The sequence below is a fragment of the Colossoma macropomum genome, unplaced genomic scaffold (assembly GCF_904425465.1).
Source record: "Colossoma macropomum unplaced genomic scaffold, Colossoma_macropomum, whole genome shotgun sequence".
Taxonomy (NCBI): Eukaryota; Metazoa; Chordata; class Actinopteri; order Characiformes; family Serrasalmidae; genus Colossoma; species Colossoma macropomum.
Genome location: NW_023495007.1, coordinates 1,813,349 through 1,833,102, shown reverse-complemented (window position 1 = coordinate 1,833,102; position 19,754 = coordinate 1,813,349). Strand labels below are relative to the sequence as shown.

The following is a 19,754-nucleotide window of genomic DNA, read 5'->3' as shown; positions in this document are numbered from 1 at the left end:
AGGATACATCAATTGCTATATACATTGCTATTAAGTGCTGAGAATAAAACACACATCATGACTGACTATGAACCACACGCACTGTTAACTGATTAGTATAATACTCAACTCACCTTTGGGATATCTTCTGATGAGGATGAAGTAAGAAGGGGGACTGTCTGTATTTCTGTTGCCTTGCTCATACAGTTGTGTGACTGTACTGTCCATAGAAATTAAGTTTTGATTAAAGTCACAGACATCAAATTCAAAGTTTTCAACTGGTCCTTTCAGGGAGCAGCACTTTCCTATTTCCAGCAACTCTTCTACGCTGGTTTGTTTTGAACAATTAATATGTCATGTTCCTCCATCAAGTCTTGTGCGGACCTGATACAATTCCCCATTCTGAAAATGAAGCCATCTTATTTCCACTCATCTTGTGTCTTTTCCTGCTGTTGGTTCTGCAGTTACTGTGGCAGACAGTTTGCTGTTATCATGTTTTCTCCGTTCTCTTCAAATAGTCTTTCAATCGATCCAGAAGTGTTGTTTTCCTGACTGTATTGGTACTTGATTCTGCTTGTTGACAGCTGAATGCTCTGACAGCCAGTCGATCCCCATATCTATGTAGGTATTTCCCGAGGTCTTTATCAGTTATCACGACAACAAGACTAAGGTCTATCTGCCCAAGAAGAACAATGGACATTTAAAATAAAACATTGCTTTCAACAGCTACTGGTTGCTACTTTTTAGTCTGTCAGCTTGTCTTCTTGCAATCTAATCATTTAATCCTCTGGGATTTTAGGTGCCTTTAAAAAGGCAATGAATTCATCATCATCCGTAAGCAGGGGACTAGAAAAAAAGGATATGGAAGATTCACCAGGTTTAATTCATTGTTAATTGTGAGTAGATCATTTTCTATTATATCATTCAGACAATTTTTTAACAATGAATCCAGTTTACGGTACAGTGCTCAGCAGCAAATCACAACCCTGCGAACAGACTGGAGGTAAGTGACCATATTTGCCACTTGGATATTTGGTCTACTGGACACAAAATTCACATTCTAAATTTACTTTACAGATAAATTTGCTCTACAACTTAAGGTGTGTAGTCTTAATTTAATCAATATCATACAAGAAAAGTTTGGAATTCACTCATTTAGACTGTCTGACAGTGAAATGACTTACACTGAGTGCCAGAAAGACATTGGATGGGCAGCCTTAAATTAATTTTAATAATATGAAAAAACCCTGCACTTTACTAATATACACTCGTAAGATCTGTGGTATTTGAGCATTTTATGCATTTAAAGTAAATAAATTAATCTACAATCTAAAATTGTCATTTGTATTATGAATATTTTATTTGGAAGTCAGTTGTCTTGGGCATGTTTTAATTTTAATCTCAGTAGGGGCACAGCTGTGTAACTATTGGTTCCCCAAGTTGGACATTTACTCATACACTGACTGGCCATAAACTGCTACCTTGTACCTACACTCATTAGCAATTACAATATGTGCATTTTGTATGCTTCTGCTGAATGTAGCTAAACTGCTGCATGGAATCTGCTGCCCTCTACCCAATTCACGGTAATGACAAGATTTTATGTGTGGCATTAGTACGAGTGCATCAGGCATAGAGGTTAGAGGTACTCTTTTTGATATTTTGTGTGCAGCTAGAGACTATAGCACATAATTTCCTATGGACAATCTTGATCAGCCATCCTCTGACCCCTAGTTGGTTTCTAACAACAGGGCAACTGTTAGCTGGATATTTCTGGGTGGTGGACCATTCTCAACCTAGCAGTGAAGCCTTTTACTAGCCCTTTTCCGTGTGCAATTTTATGCAGTATATTTATGTCGCATACTATGAACGACATGCCAATGGTTTCTAACTTAGCTAGAAAGACACATGTTCCAAACTGGTCCTGGAGTAACCTCGGTCCTGCACCTTCTAATGTTGTTGAGGTTGTTAATGAGTGGACTTTTTGGCTCAAGTGTTCTATAGTAGGGCTAACTCTAGGATCACATTTGTGAACCTGTGATCTGGGGCCATCTGGGCTATAACATTAATTCAACTTGTAGCTAGCTAACTTAACTCTAGCTAAGCTAGCCTAACTGTTCCAGCAGTATTTCTGAGGGTATTTCATTTTGTCTTATGACATAAAATTACACATTAATGGTGCTGCTGAAAAAACATGGTTTGGTTTAATGTGTACTAGCTAGCTAGCAATATATCACCAGAGGCTATTGAGATGTTGACTAACTAGTTAACTAGCTAGCTACAGGAACCAAAACAAACATATATGTATGTATAACTTCTTAACAGTACACGAGAGAAGCATTACATTTCTCTAAAATACCAACTACATTATATTCTACTGTTAAACATGAATATATAAGAACAGACAATGTCTCTCTTACTCGCTTAGTACTGTGGGTTTGCTGAACCACGAACTTCAATCCCAGTTGTAACTGGATTGCACTCCTCAACGCTAGGGGCTGGGGTGCAGCGAGCAACGCTCCTCGAACAACATATTGCTGCCATCTAGGGTCCAGAGTGGGCACAACATCCTCACATACATCTCCCCATAGCCATTAACTTGTCCAGAAATCTGTAGCTGCTCTTATATAACATCTGAATAACTCTTCTGTTCTGTTGCATTTTAAAACACGTTTCAAATTGTGCTCTGATATAATATAACGATGTCTTTCGGCAAGCACTGAAACAATGTCTTTGTATTTGAGATCGAGCTCAAACTAAAGTGCTACATAGAGGTCAATTTCCATTAGAATAGTTCCAAACATGGATATAGAACTTCCAGCACCCCTGAAAAATGGACAGTGGGCTTGTGGATATAATAGTGAGTGGAATGCTGCCTAAATGGCGTATTGGTGCCATCTACAGGGCTGAGTGGGTAATGCGCTTAAGGTTCCCCTATAAATCTCAAGATTTTGTTTCCCTCAGATTAATGATCTTGGGATAATTATCTCAAGATACCTCACAAAAACAAAGAGGCAACAAGAAAGCCAAAAAGTATTTGACAGAATCGACAGTCATGCAGTCCCTCTTAAGGCATCGGAAAACCTGAGCGTAACGATTGAAGAGCAAGCTTAACAAACAGAACGTTTGAACGCCAACTAAAAGAAAATGCACTTGCAATTGTGAACATTCACAAGACCGTTAAATTCAATGCTGCCAGTATAAAAGTAAACAAAGAAGTCGTCCAGTCTCTAACATGGCAAGTAGAAAAGCCTACAGAATGAAAGTGCTGTTTTAAGGGAGGCTTGTCTGGAACACGCTTGCTCCAAATGAAGATGGGGGTTATGGCTGCATGGCTTACCGTAAGTTAAAGAAGAAAACACAAGGGATGTTGTCCTTTAGCTACTCTCAGAGAAACTTCAAGATATGGTGGACACTGTCCATCTTTTGGGCCAAAAGAAGAAGACAACCAAAGGAAATCACAGGCAGATCATCATTCAATTTGGAATGAGGACTGTTTGTAAAGAAGTGTAGTGTGCGGCAAAAAATTTGATAGTCTGCAAAGAGATGAAGACTCGATTTGTGGAAGATCTTTGTAAAGAAGATTGTAAGGCATGGAAGAAGCTGTGGCTGAAAGTGGAGGAAACAAGAGAAAGAGATTTTATAGTATTTCTACATGAGGGCCATGCTGTTATCAACAACTGCTGGTGGACCCATTGGCTAATATGCAGCCTTAACACCCAAGTGAGCTTAATACACACCAATGTTAGTAATGTAGAGGCTTAAGTGTATCACTGGTCATGAAGCTATTTTCATTAGGTTGATGTTAAGCTTTGACTCATTTTCCTAAGCCAAATTTGACTCGGATGCTGCAGGGGGGGATAACGGGCTAGTTCTAGTAGTAGTTTGAGTACTGTTAATGCTACTTTAAAAAGAGTGCCAATGCATAATGCTGTGTAAATAGTTAAAGAATACAAAGCATAATTGGTATAATATCGTGAGTCAAGTTTTTATTTTGCCTATGATATTATAATATACCCTGTCTATGCATGACTGTAAGTATAGTTGGGTGGAGGCAAGACATAAGTGAAAACTAATAAGTCAACTAAACTAAATAAGTTAACATGTTCTTTACAAGGAACAAACTCAAATAGGGCCTTTTTCTGTACATTTTAGTGCACAATTTCTATTTACTCACTGAAGTTGACATTAAAAAAAAGGAAGCATGCAATATAAAATGTGCTATAACTTTTGTACATGCCACAATTTGTTTTAATTTCTTTTGCAATATATTAATTCAGCAAATAAACAGTGATTGTGCATTAAAACCTGCAGGAGAGTGTGTTCTCCATAGTTGATCTGTACCACAAGTGGGAGCTATTAGCACACCAGTAGCTTTATTGTGTATCACTGAAAGAGACCAAACTGGCATGCTGGTATGGAACAAGCAGGAATGCACACAAATACAGCCCCAAATTTCAAACTGAAGTAGAGTAGTTGCATTACAGGATTTTATTTTATGTGTAAATAATATTTTTTATTTATTTCTAAATTATTAAATCAATTAGTTAATACATACATACATACATAACAAAGGTAGTTGTCCTGAAAATCATAATTTTTTTAAAAAGAAAATCTTGAGATTATTTTTATTTTTTTATTTTTTTTTTAACATATTTTCTTTCCCTGTGCCTTGGTAATGAAACACTTCTGTACCCTTGTGTGGCTTGGACTGACCCTTACACTGAGACATTCTCAGCTTACAGTTAAAAGGTTCTATCTGGGTTTAGTGCAGTTTTGAGACACTGAGGATCAAAGATTTCACTTTCAAAATAGCAAAACATAATGTAGTAGAGTTACTTTTGATATCCTATCAAAGTCATTGCCTTAAGACACTTTTTACTGCTGAACATTAAAATCCTAGGATATTCGGAAATGGTGTTTTCTGGAGTAGGCCAAACGAAAATGTAACTTTTTAAATTTTGAGCGCTCTCTTTAATTTAGGATTATAAGTATAATATATTCTATCTGCAAATACCCACATTGTAATGGAAATGTCACCACACTGATTCAAAACTTATTATTATATATACTAAAACACATGAAATGTAGGTAAATATGAAGGCAACTCTTTCAGTGTTGTACAATGTAGTACAATGTTACAATCATTTTATGCACCAGCAGTTCAGGATATATATATATGTTTGGTCTTGTACTGGCAGATGCAGTGACTTGAGGGAGTGATTCAAGAAGTAGCAAAGGAGATGCTTAGAAACAGCACTTCAAGTCTTATTTATTAATTCCATCTGCATACTGTATTAGCCCCCTTTCACTCTGTGCTTTAATGTTTAGAACCTCTCAGAGGACCACCACAGAACAGGTATCATTTGGGCAGTGACACTGTAGCACACTGTGGTGGAGTGTTAGTGTGTGTTGCGCTGGTACGAGTGGATCAGACACAGCAGTGCTGCTGGTGTTTTTAAACACTGTGTCCACTCACTGTCCACTCTATTAAACACTCCTACCGTGTTGGTCCACTTTGTAGTAAAGTCAGAGACAGTAGCTCTGTAACTGTACATCTGTAGCTGCACAGTTTGTGTTAGGCGTCCTCCAGTCCTTCATCAGTGGTCACAGGACACTGCCCACAGGATGCTGCCTATAGGACACTGCTCACAGGACGCTATTGGCTGGATATTTTGATTAATGGACAGTTCTCGGTTCAGCAGTGACACTGAGGTGTTTAAAATGATCCACCACCCTAATGATAGCTGCTTTGTGGTGGTCATGTGGGGGTCCTGACCATTGAAGAAGAAGGTGAAATGGGGGTATACAGACAAACAGACGGACTATAGTCTGTAAATGTAGAATTACAATGTGCACTTATAGGGTAAATGAAGCTGATACAATGGACAATGAGTGTAGATATAAGGAGGTGTACTTAATGAAGTATTTGGTTGGTGTACACCTAACATGCTTGAGAAGAGGGTTGGTTTTATGACTGTCAGACTGCCTATGAAAACAAATGCATATTTAGATTTGAATTCTTCTCATTAGATCAGATTTTGTTATAGTTTTATATAAGGCAAAAACTGTTTAATAACTTTTGCCATTTTTTTCCAAATGCCCCTAATATTAATAATAACAATCATCATTATTATTATTATTATTATTACAAATAACATTTAGCATTAACATTCGGCTCCATGCACACTCATTCATTAAGAACTTGCAGGCACACTCTGGCACGGTACAGTCATTATATTTTTGGCGTGGGGGATAGGAAGAGACAAGGTTCTTGTTGAGGTGTTAGCTCTGCTGTCATGAGGTAGCCACAGGGCTTGTTGCATCCTTTTTAAACCTCTAAGCCATTCTGTGGTCTCTGCAAACTAATGCAGCCATCTTCTATTTTCATGAAAACTGTAAGGCACAAGCAACTCAGGACTACTCACTGACAATGCTAGATAATTTATTGGTGCCCCTCGACATTTCTTTCACCAGCATTTCTCCCCCTTACAAAACTTTCAATTGCCAGTAACAACATTTACAATATACACATAATGCTAATACCCATTACCATAATTTTAGCAACACTGATGGCAGTAATATGTCACTAATTATATGAGCAATTCTAGTTCTAATTACATTTTCTTATTTAATTAAAAAAAACATAATCCCAGAATATTATAAGCTGCAATGTCCACTTCTATTAATTCTCCACACCAAATGCATAAAAACATATTAGCCCTAAATTGTATATATCATGGTCTATCATAGTCATAGGCAGAGTAATCCTTACAAGAGAGGCAGTGATAATGTGATTTTTGACACATCAATTGCATCTAAGTTAAGGATCTAATGCTCATGTACCTCTTTATTTTAGTTTCTTGTGGCATTTTTAATGGCTCTTTCCATTGCAGAGTTCACCTTGGAGTGTCTGTAGATTGCCTTAATAGACTGCAAAACTTCCTCTGTTTTTAGAGTGTAAATGATGGGATTTAACATAGGTGGAATAGTTTGTGTCAGGGCAGTATTGAAAATACGAACATTTGGATTTATAGGTATTATAGAAGCTGCAATGTAAATACTTGAAATTGGTAGATAACCAATGGTCACTAATATAAGGTGGGCTGTGCAGGTTTTCATAGCTTTGGTTCGCTCAGCCCCATGAGACATCTTAAGCAAAGCAAAACTAATAAAGAAATATGACAATGTTATAAATATCAATGGGAAAACAATCAGTACAGCAATACAGACAATGCCCATTATAATGTTTACAGAGTTATCATTACATGCTAGCCTGTAGATGGGGCCATGATCACAGAAATAGCTATCAACAGTAGTAGATCTACAGAAGGACAGTCTGGTAATCAGAGATACAGTTAGAGCAATAATGGACACAGAAAAAATCCACATAACACCAATAATCAGAGTCATTGCTGCTTTGGTCACAATTGCATGATATCTCAGAGGAAAACATATAGCAACCACTCTGTCATAAGCCAGAGCAAGCAGACTGAAAGACTGGAGCGTCATAAAGACAAAAACAAAGAACATGTTTGCCAGACAGGCTTCATAAGATATGTACTGATTCTCAAACAGAAACATGTCCACAAGCTTTGGAATAATAGCAGAGCTTCCACACAGATCAGACAAGGCCAAGTTGAAGACAGCTATATACTTTGCTGTGTGCAGAGTACGTGCCAGGTATATGATGCCCATTATAAAAGAATTCCCTAACACAGTCACAGCATAGACAAAGCATAGAAACATATAATAGTATTTTGCATGTGGAATATTATGAAATCCATTAATGTAAAATGTGATGGGATGAATATATGTTACATTTGTTGTGGAAACTGACTGGATGAACATTATTTCAGCAGCCATCTGGCTTCACTTGACCTGTAAAAAGAATGGTTTGTGTTAATGCTTTTTAGTATAGTTCTCTGAAATAATAACATGTCACAATGCACAGTGTAAACCAATGTGGTACTGCAAAAGAAGCCACATGAAATCCATAAAATATAACAATCATTCATATATTCATATCTAGTATTCATATATAGCTAATATGCTATAATTGGATATTTAGATATGGAGAAAGTGATACATGACAGTTTGATACTTAACCTTCAGCAGATGAGAGAGTACATGAACATACAGTGTGGAGCAGGCACTTTTATACTATCTATGGTGACATCATTCCTTGCAGCACTGTTCCTAAACATATCTCTAAAGACAGGACCTCTACAGCATGTCATCTGTAATGATCCAAGAAAAAAAGAGACCAGTCTCAAAACATTATGTAGGATTATAAGATTTTATTTTATTTCATTTTTTGTGTCATAGAAGTGCACACAATCTTTGAAAAACTTAAGGTTTATCACTAAACTCAAGGTTTATTATTCAAGAACTACAAAGACAAGAAACTGTAACAAAGGAAAATGTCAATTACCATTATTTGGGAATGTCTGGGGCATTGACATTACCGCCAGTCATGGTCCAAACATCATGCAGACAAATTCTCAAAGTCCAGCTTAAAGTAGACAAACTATCAGGCAAATCACTGCTATGTAATTTGTAGATGATTACTGTAGATCAGGCAAAGTAGTTTGTCAGTCGTGACAAGATTTTATGTCCATGAAATGGTCCATGGCTGAAGCATGACAAATTATGTTACCTTTCACAAATTATAGACTGAAGTTTTTAATTTAAGACGTAGAACATAAAGAGTACATTGTCAGGACAAGCATCTATATTTACCATTCATTATTTACATCATAAGTGGACAGTTATTATTATTATTTTACATCATTAATGGACAGTTCTCGGTTCAGCAGTGACACTGAGGTGTTTAAAATGATCCACCACCCTAATGATAGCTGCTTTGTGGTGGTCATGTGGGGGTCCTGACCATTGAAGAAGAAGGTGAAATGGGGGTATACAGACAAACAGACGGACTATAGTCTGTAAATGTAGAATTACAATGTGCACTTATAGGGTAAATGAAGCTGATACAATGGACAATGAGTGTAGATACAAGGGGGTGCACTTAATGAAGTGTTTGGTTGGTGTACACCTAACATGCTTGAGAAGAGGGTTGGTTCTATAACTGTCAGACTGCCTATGAAAACGAATGCATATCTAGATTTGAATTCTTCTCATTAGATCATATTTTGTTATAGTTTTGTATATTGCTAATAGCTGTTTAATAACTTTTACTATTTTTTTTCCAATGGCTGCAAGCCCCTAGACCCCCCAAAACCCCCCTTATAATTATTATAATAATATTATTATACTCATAATATTATAATATTAGATAATAACAATATTGATTAGTATTTAATTAACATTTTGCATTAACATCCAGCTCCATTCACACTCATTCATTAAGAACTTGCAGGCGCAGTCATTATATTTTTGGCAGGGGGGATAGGAAGAGGCAAGGTTCCTGATGAGGTGTTTTGAGATAGGATACCCAGCCTCATTAAAGAGACATTTCTGCATAAATTAACTGTTGAGGTGTACACAGTCATGCATGATTTTTTGATGTGAAATGGTACATCGTAGAGAAACTTACAATTTGTGAACTGCTTTACATAATATTTAGCTTTTTGATGCAGGAAAAAAGCTTTTTCAGATATATCTTGTAATAGAACAAATTATAACCTTAGATTTGACTTTTACAAGAATTAATTTTATTGCAATAGTCTTAAGTATACACATTTGAAGACATTGTGGATTTTGAAGTAAACTAGTTTTGTTAGCTCTGCTGTCATGAGGTAGCCACAGGGCTTGCTGCATCCTTTTTAAATCTCTAAGCCATTCTGTGGTCTCTGCCAACTAACGCAGATTTTTTCTTTTCTATTTTCATGAAAACTGTATGGAACAACTCAGGACTCATGGACTCATAGGCCATGCTAGATAATTTATTGGTGCCCCTTGACATTTCTTTCACCAGCATTTCTCCCCCTAACAAAACTGTCCACAGCAATCGCCATTAACAACATTTATAATATACACGTAATGCTCATGTACCTCTGTATTTTAGTTTCTCACAGCATTTTTAATGGCTCTTTCCATTGCAGAGTTCACCTTGGAGTGTCTGTAGATTGCCTTAATAGACTGCAAAACTTCCTCTGTTTTTAGAGTGTAAATGATGGGATTTAACATAGGTGGAATAGTTTGTGTCAGGGCAGTATTGAAAATACGAACATTTGGATTTATAGGTATTATAGAAGCTGCAATGTAAATACTTGAAATTGGTACATAACCTATGGCCACTAATATGAGGTGGGCTGTGCAGGTTTTCATAGCTTTGGTTCGCTCAACGCCACGAGACATCTTAAGCAAAGCAAAACCAATAATGAAATATGAAAATGTTATAAATATCAATGGGAAAACAATCAGTACAGCAACACAGATAATGCCCATTATGATGTTTACAGAGTTATCATTACATGCTAGTCTATGGATGGGGCCATGATCACAGAAATAACTATCAACAGTAGTAGATCTACAGAAGGATAGTCTGGTAATCAGAGATACAGTTAGAGCAATAATGGACACAGAAAAAATCCACATAACACCAATAATCAGAGTCATTGCTGCTTTGGTCACAATTGCATGATATCTCAGAGGAAAACATATAGCAACCACTCTGTCATAAGCCAGAGCAAGCAGACTGAAAGACTGGAGTGTCATAAAGACAAAAACAAAGAACATGTTTGCCAGACAGGCTTCATAAGATATGTACTGATTCTCAAACAGAAACATGTCCACAAGCTTTGGAATGAGAGCAGAGCTTCCACACAGATCGGACAAGGCCAAGTTGAAGACAGCTATGTACTTTGCTGTGTGCAGAGTACGTGCCAGGTATATGATGCCCATTATAAAAGAATTCCCTAACACAGTCACAGCATAGACAAAGCATAGAAACATATAATAGTATTTTGCATGTGGAATATTACGAAATCCATTAATGTAAAATGTGATAGGACGAATATATGTTGCATTTGTTGTGGAAACTGACTGGATGAACATTATTTCAGCAGCCATCTGGCTTCACTTGACCTGTAAAAATGAATAGTTTGTGTTAATACTTTTTATTATAGTTCTCTGAAATAATAACATGTCACGGTGCACAGTGCAAACCAATGTGGTACTGCAAAAGAAGCCACATGAAATCCATAAAATATAACAATCATTCATATGCTAATATGCTATAATTGGATATTTAGATATGGAGAAAGTGATACATGACAGTTTGATACTTAACCTTCAGCAGATGAGAGAGTACATGAACATACAGTGTGGAGCAGGCACTTTTATACTATCTATGGTGACATCATTCCTTGCAGCTCTGTTCCTAAACATATCTCTGAAGATATGACCTCTACAGCATGTCATCTGGAATGAATCAAGAAAAAAGAGACCAGTCTCAAAACATTATGTAGGATTATAAGATTTTTCTTTTTTTTGATAGAAGTGCACACAATCTTTGAAAAACTCAAGATTTATCACTAAACTCAAGGTTTATTATTCAAGAACTACAAAGACAAGAAACTGTAGCAAAGGAAAACAGATATGTACACAGACTGGGCACCTTGGCTCATTTTTCATTGTCACTGGGGGCTTTAACCCCTTAAAATCCCAGGCTTAGTACACAACAAGGCTTATTATTATAAGAACTACAGGGACTTCAATACAAACTGCTTGAGCTATTCTTAGGTTATATAAGTGTGTAATAAAACATTGGGCCCGCTGGTGCACCCTGGCCCTTTAAGGGTCTTAAGGGTGATCTCAGCACTTGAGGACTGTTTTGAGGGCACAGAATGGTGAAGACCATCATTACACATTCTCACTGGAAGCCATGGATGACTGCAGAGATGCATGCACTGCTGAATACGGAGAATGCTGCCTTTAGGACTCAGCACTTGAGGACTGTTTTGAGGGCACAGAATGGTGAAGACCATCATTACACATGCTCACTGGAAGCCATGGATGACTGCAGAGATGCATGCACTGCTGAATACGTAGAATGCTGCCTTTATATCAGATGGCAAGGCAGCCCTCATCACAGCAAGAGCTAACCTGTTGCTTTCTGGAGTTGACTCACAGAAGGCTGCTGGCCCTGGCTGGGTGCTCAGTGGATGTGCTGACCAGTTTGCGGACGTTCTAACAGATATCGTCAGTATCTTCCTGAGCCAGTCAGTTGTTTGCAGAATGCTTCAAAGCGACTACGACCATCTCTGTGCCGGAGACACCTCAACAACTACTGACCTGTAGCACTTACTCCAGTCATAATGAAGTACTGAAGCAGTTGGTCATATGGACACATGGACATGAAGTCCTGTGTATTTATAGTCTTGTGTATTTATTTGCTATTGTCACTTTGTTACTTTGCAACCATTGGCTCTATGCTGGTGTGAAGTAAGGTCTGTCACCTAAAATGATAATAAGAGCAGCTTACATGTGACAGAACATGAAGAAAGCAAAGAGCTACAGTCCACCAAAATTCTCAATTACTTTTTCCAATAGAAAAAATAGACTTTTTACTTGTTACATTTTCATTTCAACCTTCAGAAAAATTGTTACAAATCTTAAAGGCCAGGAAATTTCTCTCTTTCATGCCAACAGTTCACATGCACTTTAATTGATTGTGTTTATCAAATCATTCAAGCAAAGTAATTTTCATGTCACATGAAACTGCCCAGAACTTTGCTAATTTGACTTTGTGTGAGAATCAGTAGTGGTCTGCGCAGGACCGATTTTTTTTAGTCCCACCCCATAGGATTTTGTCCTGCTCCAGCAGAAAATGTGCACCATTTGTTCCGCTCCCGCCCATAACTTAATTGTTTTGTTCTGCACCCACTCGCAGCGTTTACTGTCAGGTTTTCACCTTTCTTCAGAGCACTTTCCACAGCTGTGGCCTTCTGACTGTCTGAAGGCTCTACCATTTTTGTAGCCTACAAGAAAGCAGCCCACGTGTTGTTAACTGATTGGTTGCTTCACAACTATTTAGAAGGAATTTACTATGTTTTGTTATTTCACTGTTAGACATTATGTATGTATATATATATATATATATATATATATATATATATATATATATATATATATATATGTGTAAGTGATTCATATTATTTTGGATATTAATTGATTCTTGGGATTTCTCAACACGTATATGTTGTCCCATTCTTGGCTGCACTTGACTGGTTAACCTCTCTCTCTCGTGCATGTCACTGAAAATTAGCCCTGCGCCGCAAGATACTGTGGTAGGTCCCGTGGGAATGCAGACCTCTAAGGACCAGTTCCACCCATTAGTCACTGCATCACCCACCACCAAACAAAGAAAATATTTAGTTTATTTGTTGAAATATTCAGTTTTTACTTTTATATTCTTCAGTATGTTTATATGTTGATACTTTTTCACTCAAGCATATTTTCGATCTATTCTTCCGCTTTTTTTAAATGAAAACTTTTTAAATTTTATGTGTTAAAGTAGGGGAAGGGCAGGGAGCCTCCAGAACCAGGGTTGGGAAACACCGTTTTAGACCAAAGCAAGAGTAGTCCAGCAAAAGAGTGTGGAGGTGGGGTCTAGCACACCCAATTCAACCCATCAAGCGGCTGACAACTGGCGTTACTTTGAACAGTTCTAGTGTAGTGTATGTGTGTGTGTGTATAACAAAACCTCTATTTTATATCATTTTTGCCATTTTTCTGTTTTTGACATAATTTGAAAATGCCCATTGCTCTTTACATTGTATATATATATATATATATATATATATATATATATATATATATATATATGTATACACATACATATATATATATATATATTCAACTTTTCTGTTCCACTTTAAATGATGCAGCAGCTACAGCTTGGCTTCTGTACATGATGCACCATTTAAGGTGGAATAGAAACTCGTAATATGGCAAAACGAGCAAAATGGGAAAATGAAACTGAGTCCTTCAATTCTCTTTTTTGTTGTTTGTCCTATTTGTTTTTTTCAGTTGATGTCTTGTGATCTAGCTTGAAGAACAAAGTTTGGTTCCAGATTTCTCCTCAACGCCCACAGCCATCACACAGATTTGTTAAATTCCATCATCAGCACATTTGATCTAACATAATAAAATACTGATTAACCAAAACAGGTGGAGTATCATAAGTATAATTAATGATGGGCTTCCACAAGGAGAGGTTATGAAGAGTTAAACACATTCACATTGACATACATAAATTCACTGCTTATTGTACTAATGATATTTGTATTTATTCTAAACTAAAGTATGTTTCTAAACAAATAAGTGCTTACCAATCAGATGTATAGCATTTTAATTCTAATTTTCTCAGGTGCATAAAACTTTCGCACAGTACTGTATTATAAAAAAGAAAATTATGTAAAGACATGACCATGTATGTTGTATCAGGGATATCAGGATGTATAGCTTTTTGTGGTCACTGCTCTAGTGATGAACTCAACCAAAATAATAGAATATCTTATTGTTGCTTAAATAGGTTTTCATCATGACCAAAAGAGTATCAACATTGCAGTAGACCCACATTACATTACTATGAAAACTCTTCTGCATGATATTGTTTCAAACAGGTATGAAGACTGCATTAAATATAATAAAAAATATTCTAAAAATGCAGAAATGTGTCATATTTAAACATTATATAAAACTGTCTAAAATGTGCATTTGTTAAATACGACTGTATATATAACTGTTTGACAATTTTATCACTTTTTTCATCTGATACACAAGTGAATGCAAGTTGTATCTACCACAGCTCTCAACGCTTAATCACAAGCTGATGAACCAAACAAAATTTATAGAAATGCATTTCTAATGTAAAACTGAATATACTTACTTTTATCTTCTTTTCATCATCAGTATTTTCATTAACTGAATATATATCACATCATTATTTTGAAACTCCAGTCATCACCAGTTTGCATCACCAACTGAACCAAGTTAAGAAGGCATGTGTTGCCACAATGACACGTTGTTATTTTAGTTTGTCACAGCATTTTTAATGGCTCTTTCCATTACAGAGTTCACCTTCGTGTGTCTGTAGATTGCCTTAAGAGACTGCAAAACCTCCTCTGTCTTTAGAGTGTAAATGATGGGATTTAACATAGGTGGAATAGTTTGTGTCAGGGCAGTATTGAAAATCCGGACATTTGAACTTATAGGTATTATATAAGCAGCAATGTAAATACTTGAAATTGGTAGATAAACTATGGCCACTAATATGAGGTGGGCTGTGCAGGTTTTCATAGCTTTGGTTCTTTCAAACCCACGAGACATCTTAAGCAAAGCAAAACCAATAAAGAAATACGACAAAGTTATAAATATCAATGGAATGAAAATCAGTACAGCAATACAGATGACCCCCATTATGATGTTTATAGAGTTATCATTACATGCTAGTCTATGGATGGGGCCATGATCACAGAAATAACTGTCAACAACAACAGATCTACAGAAGGACAGTCTGGTAATCAGAGATACAGTAAGAGCAAAAATAGACACAGAAAAAATCCACATAACACCAATAATCAGAGTCATTGCTGCTTTGGTCACAATTGCATGATACCTCAGAGGAAAGCATATAGCAACCAGCCTGTCATAAGCCAGAGCAAGCAGACTGAGAGACTCCAGGGCCATAAAGACAAAAACAAAAAACATGTTTGCCAGACAGGCTTCATAAGATATGTACTGATTCTCAAACAGAAACATGTCCACAATCTTTGGAATAAGAGCAGAGCTTCCACACAGATCACACAAGGCCAAGTTAAACACAGCTATATACTTTGCTGTGTGCAGAGTGCGTGCCAAATAAATGATGCCCATTATAAAAGAATTCCCTAACACAGTCACAGCATAGACAAAGCATAAAAACATGTAGTAGTATTTAGCATGTGGAATATTATGAAATCCACTAATGTAAAACATAGAGGGACGAATAAATGTTGCATTAATTGTGGAAACTGACTGCATGGAAGTCATTTCAGCAGCCATGGTTTAACCTGTGAAAACGAATGGTTTGTGTTAATAGTTTAAAATGTAGTACCTCGAAATATTAACATATCACAGTGCACATTCTTACTGAATCTATTATAAATGCATATTTTTGATGTAGAATGGTTTGATACTCTACCCTCTGCAGATTAAAAAGCATATCAGCATAGCAGCAGGAATCAGACACATTTATACCATGTCTGATGACATCATTATCTACATCACTGTTCATAAGCATATCTCTCAAAACATGATATCTTCGATGTGCCAAATTTGCAACAAATGAGGAAAGCAGAGTGGAAACATGGGTGTGACTATTACAATAATTTTTTGGTTAAGGGTTAGGGTTATGTAGCACAATATTAGCCTCTTTATTTAGTTCTTCTGACTATAAGCCAAATCAGAGATTTGCCCTGTTTCAAATTAAAAGAAATTCAAATGAGTAACATATCTCAGATATATTTTTAATAAGCTGTATGTAAATGCAACATTTCAGAATTTTTTGTCTTTCAGAACATTTGATTGATTTTCACAACACTCCAACATATAAATTATCAACTGTCAGTATGGAGTGCCGATTGAGCCACTAAAACAAAAACAAATGAAGTCATAAGGCCCTTTTGAATATACACTATATGGACAAATGTATTGGGACACACCTCCTAATCATTGAATTCAGGTGTTTCATTCAGTCCCATTGCCACAGGTGTATAAAATTAAGCTCCTAGCCATGGGTCTGCCTTAACAAACATTTGTGGAAGAATGGCTCATTCTAAAGAGCTCACTGAATTTGACCGTGGCGCTGTAATAGGATGCCAACATTGCAACAGGTCAGTTTGCAAAATTTCATTCCTCCTAGATATTATTGGTATTATTGAAAAGTGGAAAGTGGACAGCAACTCAGACATAAAGTTACAGAGTGGGTTGCAAAGTGCTGAGGCACATAGTGCAGAAAAGTTGCCAACGCTCTGCTGACCCAACAACTGCAGAATTCCAAACATCCTCTGGCATTAACATCAGCAACTGCGCCAGGAGCTTCATAGCATGGGTTTCTGTGGCTGAACAGCTGCATGCAAGCCTTATATCACCAAGAACTATGCCAAGCGTCGGAGGGAGTGGTGTAAAGCACACCGCCACAGGACTCTGAAACAGTGGAAACATATTCTGGGGAGTGACAAATCATGTTTCTCTATCTGGCAGTCTGATGGATGAGTCTGGGTTTGGTGAATGCCAGGAGAATGTTACCTGCCTGACTGCATTGTGTCAACTGTAATTTGGTGGAGGGATGATGCTATGGGGTTGTTTTTCAGGGGTTGGCTTAGGCCCCTTAGTTCCAGTTAAGGTAAATCTTAATGCTTCAGCATACCAAGACTATTTTAACAATCGTATGCTTCCAACTTTGTAGGAACAGTTTGGGGAAGGCCCTTTTCTGTTCAGGTATGACTGTACCCCAGTTCACAAAGCAAGGTCCAAAAAGGCATGGTTGGGTAGTTGCTGTAGCTCCCTCGAGTTAAATCATGAACACAAGGCGTTCCTTGAGTTACAAGCATCTAATTTGCACGTCCATGCTGTCAATTGCTGTGAGAACTAGATAAATAAATACACAAATCATAAAATGAGTCCTGTGCAATACAGCAACATTTGCATGGAAAATAATCAGATCTCACATTCTAACACAAATATAGTCCACAAACATAATCCATTAAACTGAAGCCTATAAGCCCTTAAACTTATGAATAATTAGCCTGTTGAACATTCACGTAGACATACCATTACGTATATGAACTCCGGTAGTATTTTAGCTGTAAGCTAACGCATATCTATTATCATAACATGGAAACATACACTGTATTGCCGAAAGTATTCAGTCACCCATCCAAATCATTGAATTGAGGTGTTCCAATCACTTCCTTGGCCACAGGTGTATAAAACCAAGCACCTAGGCCTGCAGACTGCTTCTACAAACATTTGCGAAGGAACGCTCTCAGGAGCTCAGTGAATTCCAGCGTGGTACCGTGATAGGATGCCACCTGTGCAGGTCCAGTCGTGAAATTTCCTCACTACTAAATATTCCACAGTCAACTGTCAGTGGTATTATAACAAAGTGGAAGTGATTGGGAAGGACAGCAACTCAGCCACAAAGTGATAGGCCACGTAAAATGACAGAGTGGGGTCAGCGGATGCTGAGGCGCATAGTGTGCAGAGGTCGCCAACTTTCTGCAGAGTCAATCACTACAGACCTCCAAACTTCATGTGGCCTTCAGATTAGCTCAAGAACAGTGCGTAGAGAGCTTCATGGAATGGGTTTCCATGGCCGAGTAGCTGCATCCAAGCCTTACATCACCAAGCGCAATGCAAAGCGTCGAATGCAGTGGTGTAAAGCGCCGCCACTGGACTCTAGAGCAGTGGGGATGTTTTCTCTGGAGTGATGAATCATGCTTCTTCGTCTGGCAATCCGATGGACGAGTCTGGGTTTGGCGGTTGCCAGGAGAACGGTACTTGTCTAACTGCATTGTGCAAAGTGTAAAGTTTGGTGGAGGGGGGATTATGGTGTGGGGTTGTTTTTCAGGAGTCGGCCTTAGTTCCAGTGAAAGGAACTCTTGATGCTTCAGCATACCAAGAGATTTTGGACAATTTCATGCTCCCAACTGTGTGGGAACAGTTTGGGGATGGCCCCTTCCTGTTCCAACATGACTGCGCACCAGTGCACAAAGCAAGGTCCATAAAGACATGGATGAGCGAGTTTGGTGTGGAAGAACTAGACTGGCCTGCACAGAGTCTGACCTCAACCTGATAGAACACCTTGATGAATTGGAGCGAAGACTGCGAGCCAGGCCTTCTCGTCCAACATCAGGGTCTGACCTCACAAATGCGCTTCTGGACGAATGGTCAAAAATTCCCATAAACACACTCCTAAACCTTGTGGAGTTGAACCAGAAGAGTTGAAGCTGTTATAGCTGCAAAAGGTGGGCCGACATTATATTAAACCCTATGGATTAAGAATGGGATGTCACTCCAGTTCATATGTGTGTGAAGGCAGATGAGCGAATACTTTTGGTAATATAGTGTACATAACCTTGCCTACCTCACAATATATATAATAATAATAAGTAATATAATGTAGTGCAAAGTGCAATGTAGTGCAAAGTGTAGTGCATATGTAAACATATATATATATATATATATCAACAGATAAATAAATTTTAAATAAGTATATATACAAGAGACTGTATTGCACTGGAGCTCCCAGGTATGGAGTAATCAAAAAAGAATTGGAGCAGCATTTTATTTAGAGTTCAGCAGTCTTACGGCATGTGGGAAGAAGCTGTTTTTGAACCTGGCTGTTCTGCTTTGAAGACATATACAAGTGCCTTTTAGACAAATGTTATTATACTTATATTTATGTCAACGAACAGAATTAAATTATGAACTCAAACTGCACAACTGACTTTGACAGTAGTTACAGATGAATTTGGTGCGAAAGAACTTGACCCGCACAGAGCCCTGACCTCAACCCAATCAAACACTTTTGGGATGAGCTAGAACAGAGATTGCGAGCCAGACCCTCTCATCCAACATCAGTGTCTGATCTCACAAGTGCTCTTCTGGATGAACAGGGCAAAAATTCCCACAGACACACTTCAAAATCTTGTAGAAAGCTTCCCAGAAGAGGGGCCTAAAGATTTAGAATGGGATATCATAAAAGCTGCTGTAGGTGTTCCAATACTTCTGCTGACATAGTGTATCTTTAACCACATGAG

The 19,754-nt window shown here is 37.6% G+C and overlaps 3 protein-coding genes across 3 annotated transcripts; all 3 read right to left on the bottom strand.

The window, feature by feature from the left end:
• Positions 1-6,834: 6,834 nt before the first annotated feature.
• On the bottom strand, positions 6,835-7,845 carry LOC118800846 (olfactory receptor 1-like). Its single transcript, XM_036560994.1, has one exon. It carries the CDS (start codon positions 7,843-7,845, stop codon positions 6,835-6,837), a length of 1,011 nt encoding a protein of 336 aa, XP_036416887.1.
• Positions 7,846-10,005: 2,160 nt separating this feature from the next.
• Positions 10,006-11,016, bottom strand: LOC118800848 (olfactory receptor 1-like). Its single transcript, XM_036560997.1, has one exon. The coding sequence runs from the start codon at positions 11,014-11,016 to the stop codon at positions 10,006-10,008; it is 1,011 nt and encodes a 336-aa protein (XP_036416890.1).
• A 3,966-nt stretch (positions 11,017-14,982) lies between these two features.
• LOC118800851 (olfactory receptor 1496-like) lies at positions 14,983-15,993 on the bottom strand. The gene has a single exon (XM_036561000.1). The coding sequence runs from the start codon at positions 15,991-15,993 to the stop codon at positions 14,983-14,985; it is 1,011 nt and encodes a 336-aa protein (XP_036416893.1).
• Between the last annotated feature and the right edge of the window lie 3,761 nt (positions 15,994-19,754).

Excerpts from the sequence above, each read along its gene's own strand:
- LOC118800848 (XM_036560997.1), bottom strand. The coding sequence starts at position 11,016 with ATGGCTGCTGAAATAATGTTCATCCAGTCAGTTTCCACAACAAATGCA.
- LOC118800846 (XM_036560994.1), bottom strand. The coding sequence starts at position 7,845 with ATGGCTGCTGAAATAATGTTCATCCAGTCAGTTTCCACAACAAATGTA.
- LOC118800851 (XM_036561000.1), bottom strand. The coding sequence starts at position 15,993 with ATGGCTGCTGAAATGACTTCCATGCAGTCAGTTTCCACAATTAATGCA.